The sequence below is a fragment of the Haematobia irritans genome, chromosome 4 (genome assembly GCF_050003625.1).
Source record: "Haematobia irritans isolate KBUSLIRL chromosome 4, ASM5000362v1, whole genome shotgun sequence".
In the NCBI taxonomy this organism is placed as follows: domain Eukaryota; kingdom Metazoa; phylum Arthropoda; class Insecta; order Diptera; family Muscidae; genus Haematobia; species Haematobia irritans.
The window spans coordinates 279,434-287,794 of NC_134400.1; the positions used below are offsets into that span (position 1 = coordinate 279,434).

The window sequence follows — 8,361 nt, forward strand, 5'->3', positions numbered from 1 at the left end:
CTATTCGCATGAAAGTATTTTGCCATGACTACTGTTAGAAGAGCCATTTTATATTTTGTGAAACACCAAGCGCAAATAGCTTCTTATACGGCGTTCTCACCAAGCATGTTTTGGAGTTTGAAGTGTTTTCCCTTTATAAGCACTTCCAAACGAGTCGTTTTCCTCCAAAACACGTCAATTTTAGAATGTGAACCCACCTAATTTGGAATATACCCCGAAACCACCAGTTTCAACACTGAAATCTGGAATTTGACTGGGAACCGAGCTGATTTGGAACATGTGTGATACCTCAAAATGTTTGTATTGATGTCAGCTATCATGTTCCTTCGTCCATATTTTCTAGGTTTTTAGTATGTGACCTCCAGGCTGGATTTAGTGTCCTAAACTTCGAGTTGCACATAGAAATCATTGATTTCTGAAACAAACTAAGTGATTTGGACAATGAGACATACCTTAAATTATAGCTAAAGAATCAGTCTACATGTTTAGAACTTCCTAAGAATTAGTAATTGGACGGTTTTCCTATATTTTTGTTCAGTAATCTCCTTCTCCATTGAAATTCTAGCCCCGAATAGTTGATAAAAAAGTACTTTTCAGTTTTTGCTGTCTCTGTGTCGCCCTGTGATCAGACAAATTTTTTTGTTATCGAAAATTAGCGACGTCGCTAACTTCACGGAGGTATAGTCTGTAAAGCTCATAAGAGAAACTGACAGCCTGTTTCTGTATGTCGATCGAGCTCTATCAATCGACTGAAATGGAAACAAACAACTGAATTTATAACCAAAAATCAGCTGTTTCTATGCATTTCAGTCGATCGATAGAGATCGTTCCATAGACTCTTTAAAATATAGATGACCCATCGCTCTCCGACCAGAAAATGTTGAAGAAGCCCAAATAAATTTTCTGACATTTCGTTTTGTGTTTTTCGTAAAGAGAAAATTTGCTAAAAATTAAATTTTGTATTTTCGCGGTTTTAGTCGCAATTTTTTGTTCAAATATGAACTTTTGAATATTTAACTTGATTATAAATCATCTGGTGTATCAAACATGTTCAAATTGTGGATAAAATAGAAAAATTGTAAAAACGAATCTCAGAGAGAATTTGTAATTCCCCCTATTTTCTTCGTTTATTCCTCATTTTGGGAACTGTCAGACTGCGTTTGACACAGATGGGTCATCTATTACTGAGTTATATATGGATTCTACCATATAAATGGACCCTGGAGTATATCATAATATAACAGCTGTTCACCGCGTCCAATAAATTGGTCGCCGCTTTGTTTATCTTCATATTAATTCATCAATATGAAACAAAATAAGTATACGTGTGTTAATTGTGGTAACAAATTACGAAATTTGCATAAAGAATATAGCAGTACTGTAAAGCCTATAAGTTGCGTAGGTGTCAATACGGAGAAACTCCTTTATTACTTCCAAACCTCTTTAATCGGCTTAGTTTTTTTTTAGAAGAAATCTACCTATGAAAGGGCTATTCGGCCCATCATGAAATGAAAAGGTGTCAAGCTTTGTCCAATGTTAAATTCAACGAATTCGCAAAATTTTCATTTACAAAAATTTTAATTGCATTGTTGACATTAACCTAAATGCATACTAGTGATATGTGAGTGAGTGAAATTTTACCCATCTCACAGTTTAAAAAGAGTACAAGTACGAAATTAAAATCAAATATTGATTAAAACGTACTTATTTTTATCAAATATTGTCCACGTTTCAAACGGTCTAACGCAGTACGAGACGACATTTGTGCTAAGAGTCCACCAAAGAAGGTACCGTTTTTAAATCTTCCTCACGAACAATGAAATAAAAACATTCAAATTTTGCAATAATTTGAATGTAAGAGTTCCCAATATGCATGCCTCACAGCGAAACACCAACATAAAATTGCAAATATCCTATTCTTTGAATTTTTCAACAACAAAATATACAATATATAATTTAAATATTGCCAAGAGATCTTTAGATATAGTATTCATGGTAGCAATCATAATTAGATTTTACTAATATTCTGTTCTTAATAGGTTACGTGGGAGCCACCGTGATGCAATGGTTAGCATGACCGCCTTGCATGTTCAAACCCAGTGTCGACCAAACACAAAGTTTTCCAGCGGTGGATAATCCTCTCTCAGTAATGCTGGTGATGCTCATCAAACATGGAATAGACAAAATTTCAAAAGCTGTTCTTCATATATATCAAGAACCATAAGTTCGCCCAATTCGTTTTTAATGAGTGTGACGTTCTACCAAAAATTGCTGAAAAATGTGTTCAAACTTTTTCTCAGCGAACCATAGTTTTGTTAAAAGAGGAATCATGTTAGTCTTTGTTGTTACAAAAAAGATAGGTAATATATTTCAGTCACTCATTTCATTATGAACCGTATATGTATACACAAAGTTGCAAAATCACTCGCAGCGATACTATGGTGTTGACCAGGCGAAAGCTCATAGTACTATTGTATAGCAGCAAACGTCGAAATTAAGGATAGTTATTAGATATATTTGTAAACAAAGGGATCCATGGCGATCTCATACAACCGACAGGTTATCCATTTGGTTAGGACATATGAACCAGACTTGTACCCTCAACCATTCCGTTTAAACGTTAGTATAACATGGAATTACATTATTTTACAGAATATATGCCATTCAGTTGCTGACCACTATATCGAATTCGAACCAATTATAATTATAGTAGATTTTATGCTTTTGTCCCCTTCATCATACCGGCATGCACTGTATAATCGCGATTTCAAGGTAAACATTTTTATACTCAATATATTTTAATAGCATCACTCACCTTTTTGGTCGTCATTTTGATCGAGCAATCGAACTGTGAAGTAAATTGGAACCCTAAAATGTTTTGTCATGTTTCTTTCATTAAATAATTATTTTTTATACATTATTTTAATTAATACATACTGCATTTTTATAATTATACTTTGAATTGTAATTTATTCTTAGTCTGCAGTCCATTGTAATTTATATAAATTTAACGCCCTGTGGCTTCAAATTACATAAGGAAAATTCAAATTACATAATGAAGATTGTCAGACAAAATTGTTAGGCTAATGAACATTTGATATCTTAGGGCCAGTACTAAGTTCGTATTTAACAAGTGGAAACCAAAATTACAATTACAAAATACAACTAAAAATACGGCTTTTCTTTTAAAAAATGCAACATATCTTAAAGGAAATGGTACAAATTATCCAGTCAGTAAGTTTTCTTTCCTTAAAATAACGTAGTAAAGAAAAGTAAACGCGAACATGTATAATTTTCATATGTGAAACACGAACTCAGTACCGGCCTTTTGTGAGAAAAAATATCATACTTACAGCCTAATGTTCACCTCTGTTCTCTTAGTTATTTTGGAAACTGTCGCTGATTTTACTACTACTGGAATCGTTGACACTATGGAGAGAGCAAAGTCTAAAGGAATCCCAACAAAATGTTAGACGATTACCACCACATGAAAATGGGTTTTATTATTGCTGTGCATATAAAATAGGAGGTACTATTTAACAATCTTTAGTTGTGTAATTTTGAGATACTAATTTCTTTTCAGAATTCATTTTATGTACTACATTGATGGCTATTGTAACTTTATTCTCACAAACGGTCATTGTGGAAAACAACGTTTTACAGTTGTTGAAAGCGAATGCACTGGCAAATTTCTCAAAAATCTTCTTATTGCCTATCGTTTTGTGGCGCGAGAACACCACTGATATCGGAGCAGCACTTCATCGCCACTTCGTTCTAGCACATCATTTATGTGCACTGATATCTATTTATAAAGTGATGACTGGTATACCGACGTTGCAAGCACTTCTTATTGTACTTTTAGTTTACACCGTGAAGGAACTTACCATGCAACTTATGATCGAATATTGCTTAAATTAATTGAATTTGGACGTTATCATTTAGTCGAAATTGGATTCTATATTTTGTTTCTATGGTGTATTTTACTTGTAATTCATTTAAAAATAAGACTTATATAATTACAATTTTTTCCTTTAGAATATTTAAAATTGTGTGATCACTTAACAAATCTTTCTACTTCGATTATGTATGTATTTATTTTTTCGAATTACATTGATGGTGATGATGGAAACATTAATGCTGTTTATAAAAAGCCAAGGACATGGTTATATTTTTAGCACAATGAATTCGCAATGGGCCCCCTTTAACAATACTAGTGATCATTGTGATACTTGTAACTACAACAAGAAATTTGCTTGCTGACCTTCTAGCCATCGTAAACGGTCTACAAAATTGATCAATAATAATTTCAATTATTTTGCACACGGTATATAGCCAACTTGTGTTTTTGTTTTATATCAGCGATGTTGTGTGGATTATTTAATAGTATTTTATAAATATAAATTTACACCAACTGGAATCGAATGCGGAAGTGCATTTCAAACATATAGCAGCGACTGTAACAAGATGGTTGGCTGGTCAAAATTGCGCCAACTTTTTACTCTATGATTTTTTCATTTATCTTCAACTATATACGTTGATATTTGCATATGTTCGAGCGCTTTACAACAGTCCGCTTTTATCAAAATAGGTATTCAAGTATGGGTGTGTGTGTGGATACATTGAGGCATGATTTAATGAATGACGGAGTTCTTATGCTAAAAAGTTGGGATGAATCCATTATAAGTGAAAATATACTAAATGTGGGAAATATCTGTTAATTTGCATTAAGATGTCATATTCCAAGACGATGACGAGGAACAAGATGAGCAGTCATCGCTTTCTGGCGATGCATTCATATTTTGTGTTGAGGTCGGTCCCCAAATGCGAACTGTGGAATCATCACTAGCAGAAGCTAATAACGAAGGGTAAACCGGGTTCCAAGAAACACAATTAACAGTTTTCGCATGGCCTGACAATTTTGCCAAAGGTTCCTCTCGCTTTATATGCCAAATGCAAACATGCTTATCTTCACTGCCACTAGCGACAAAGCTTTCATTGACGCCACCAAAACATGAATGAATTGCAAAATTACTTTGACGTATTCCCTGGAAACTGCGCAGAAGACATTTATCTTCTAAATCCCACAAGTGCAGTCCTTGATTTGATATATTAAGCAATGCTAATCGATCTGCTGAGTTTACCGAAAATGTCATGATAGGATGTGATTCCTTGAGAACATCGAAATCGGTTCGAGGATTTTCAAAATTATATCTATTAGATGGAAAACGATAACATCACTACAGCATTCAAATACAATTTTTTTTACACTTACCCTCGTATGCGGTAGTGATTATCGGCAGCTAGTATAGTTTTGTTATCCGATCTGTATGCTACACTATTAATTCGTACTCCTTCCCAGGTGTCAAGAACAGTTCCTTTGAGATCGCATAGATAAAATTGTCCCTTTTGTCCACCACACACAAACCTTGTACCATCGCGATTAAAAGCACCGCAAGATAAGCTTTCTTCTTGGTTCATATTATTCATTTTCATCAAAAGGCGTCCATCGTCAACATTGAAAATACATATTTCGGTGGAGTCTTCGGGCCCACCAACTAGAATCATTTTAGAATCTGGACTCCAGTTAATAAAAGCCACGCTCATTTGAGTCTGGCTGTCCAATATACGACGTTGTTTCAACTGCAATTTGTATGTGTCTAAATCCCAAATTATAATAGCACCGTCCTTACTCCCCGTAGCAAGTTTTAAACCATCTGGTGAAAACTTACAGAACCAAACTTCATCACAGTGATCTGACAAAATTTGTATGGTTTGCAAGGGAAATCCATCCGTGGCACAGCAGTGATCAGTTAAAAGCGATTCATTCTGTAAATTGGTTTCCCAGGCCATATCATGAAATAGGCAATTTTGTGCTTGCAGTTCTACCGCTTGCTGCAGTAGTGAGCGCAATCGCCGAGGGGCCATCATCACCGAAGGAGGCAGAAATGTCTGCAATCTCTCCATAACTAAAGCACGCGATAATATTCCTTTGCCTTCCCATTTGGCACGCTGGTAAAGATCGTGGTTAGTCGAACACATCATGTAAGATGATAATTGATGGACCCGTGATATATTATATTGTAAAGGTGTAAGTTCATTTCGCAAAACATGCAATGCCTCCAAGGGACAACCATCGTCAAGATTTTCAAGATACTTTTGCTCCAACAGAATAAATTTCATTTCGGTAATGGTTGATGGCTTTCCATTATCAATAAGCGGCTCTAATTCCTTTTAACAATAAATGTATACAATGTACCAATTTAAATCACAAAATAATTAAAATTTGACAATATTTCAATAAATGCAAAAAATTTTACGAAATTTTTAAAACAAGTCTTTTCTACTTAAAATATTCTAGAAGTCTACGAATAGGATAAATGTAGGGGGTTTGTTCCGCCAAGACATTTTTGACTTTTAACCCTCTTTATACCTAATGTAATGTTGTGGAGATGAAAGGTATTTGCTTTCGGTAAAATGCTGTTCCATTGCTTTTGAAATTGAGTTATACTTACTGCAGAACTATTCTAGAAGTCTACGAATAAGATAAATGTAGGGGGTTTGTTCCGCCAAGACATTTTTGACTTTAAACCCTCTTCATTCCTAATGTAATGTTGTGAAGATGAAAGGTATTTTCTTTCGGTGAAATGCTGTTCCATTGAGTTCTACTTACTACAGAACTAAAAAATTTCAAGATTCATATCAAATATAATGTGCACCAACAACAAACTAAAATTAGAAATCCCAATTTTATTAAAAAGAAAATACGACTTCGCATGGGCTAGAAAATCGTTACCCACCAGCATCTTCTAAATAAAGATACGAGATATCTGAGAAATGGGGCCAAATTATTTCTGTAAAACCTATTGTTGAAATTAAAGGAAATTCCTTCAAAATAATGGCAAGAATAGATATTCATAGTAAACCAAACCAACCAACTATTTCTTCATTTCTATCAAAATCAAAACCTCTTAAGTCGGGGTTTTTTCTACCAATGCAATTAAAAATTAAAAACTAACCTTTAGATCGGCATCCGCTTTGCTCCACTCTCCTGAAAGAACATGTTCACGAAACTTTGTGGCTGATGGATGTTCCAAATAGCATCCCGATTCCGACATTAATGTATTTACCGATTTCTCTAGTCCCAAGTCTTGTAAATATTGGCCAATTAGGCGTATAATTTCCTGGTTCGATTTCCCTAACCATGAAATTGTATTATTTGCTTCATTATGATTATTTTGATCGTCACGAACACTAGATGGTTCTATGTTGCTATCATTATTATTGCTGGCAGTGAATCCATTGTGGTTATGTTTGGCGTCGTGACCATTCGTGTTAGATACATTGGCGTTGGCTGATCCCGCAATCGATGACGTCGCGCTTTCATGACTGCTGCCAGCAGTGGTATTCACGCTTGTCATATTTGGCGACTCTGTTCCTTGAGATGTAGAAGGATTCAGTGCTAAGTTTTCCATGTTCGCCCCGAAGACTAATTTTTCCGTATCACCGACTTTATTACGGCGCCCTTGTTCGAATTGCTTATTCTCCCCTTGGTTGTTTTCTTTGTTAATGCTGTTTTTATTGTTTGCTTTTTGATTCGCTGAATCACCTTTTGTCTGTTTTTCACAATTATTTTGATTGCGTATCCGCTCTTGTTGTGCAGCGGCCCTCGACGTCGTTGCTGTTTCGTTGTCTTCCGATAACAATGCACTACTGAGCCCACTACTATTATTTACTGTGGTATGTTCGTCCGTCCGTCCTGCTGCTGAACGTCGTCCTTTTTTGCGCGGCGGCTGGTCCTCAGATGAGGCACCAGTTGCAGCAGCTTTTTTGTTATTTCTATCAATTTTGAGTCTTTATTTTATCCCAATGACGGCAGCTTCAGTGTCTCTCTCCCTTTCACTCTACCACCACCTACAGACCACACTGCTTTTAGACAGGTGCAATGCTTTCTTCGCAAAAAAGAAACAAGAAATAGAGTAAAATAAATTTAATATTTTATGACAAATAACAAACGAACTAATCAAATATATAAGTTTTTGGACTCCAAATCACGAAATTTTTTATTGACTTTCACAGCTGATGGCGAAACTTGTAAACAGTGTATACATACAAAATAATTCTATTCGTGGCAGCATAAATTCGAAAGAAAAATACGGGTGGTATGTAGCAATAGTTTTTCCTAAACATAGAATACTATAACTCACCTTTTTATGTAACGAATTTCCTCTTAACAACTTCCATAGATAACCAAAGGGCACAATATTAAAGTATTTTATTTGAAAATTTTAGAATAGATGAAAAATCATGTGCAATATATACTATATGCAAGCACTATTTATGAAGGGAACTTAAAATCAAATG

The 8,361-nt window shown here is 34.9% G+C and overlaps 2 protein-coding genes across 4 annotated transcripts; one reads left to right on the forward strand and one right to left on the reverse strand.

Moving 5' to 3' along the window:
• Window positions 1-1,216: 1,216 nt before the first annotated feature.
• Arv1 (ACAT-related protein required for viability 1) lies at window positions 1,217-4,327 on the forward strand. Of its 2 annotated transcripts, XM_075304877.1 has the most exons (4): window positions 1,220-1,398; window positions 2,653-2,772; window positions 3,382-3,529; window positions 3,584-4,327. In XM_075304877.1, the coding sequence occupies exons 1-4, from the start codon at window positions 1,306-1,308 to the stop codon at window positions 3,916-3,918; spliced, it is 696 nt and encodes a 231-aa protein (XP_075160992.1). In that variant the 5' UTR covers window positions 1,220-1,305; the 3' UTR covers window positions 3,919-4,327. The 2 variants fall into 2 exon arrangements, with proteins under 2 accessions (XP_075160993.1, XP_075160992.1); XM_075304878.1 differs by lacking the exon at window positions 2,653-2,772 and having other exon boundaries at window positions 1,217-1,398.
• Window positions 3,938-8,361, reverse strand: LOC142233828 (WD repeat-containing protein 26 homolog). Of its 2 annotated transcripts, none has more exons than XM_075304875.1 (4): window positions 8,205-8,361; window positions 7,017-7,949; window positions 5,273-6,228; window positions 3,938-5,211 (listed from the first exon to the last, which is right to left on the reverse strand). In XM_075304875.1, exons 2-4 carry the CDS (start codon window positions 7,470-7,472, stop codon window positions 4,725-4,727), a joined length of 1,899 nt encoding a protein of 632 aa, XP_075160990.1. In that variant the 5' UTR covers window positions 7,473-7,949; window positions 8,205-8,361; the 3' UTR covers window positions 3,938-4,724. The 2 variants fall into 2 exon arrangements, with proteins under 2 accessions (XP_075160990.1, XP_075160991.1); XM_075304876.1 differs by having other exon boundaries at window positions 7,017-7,945; window positions 8,205-8,349.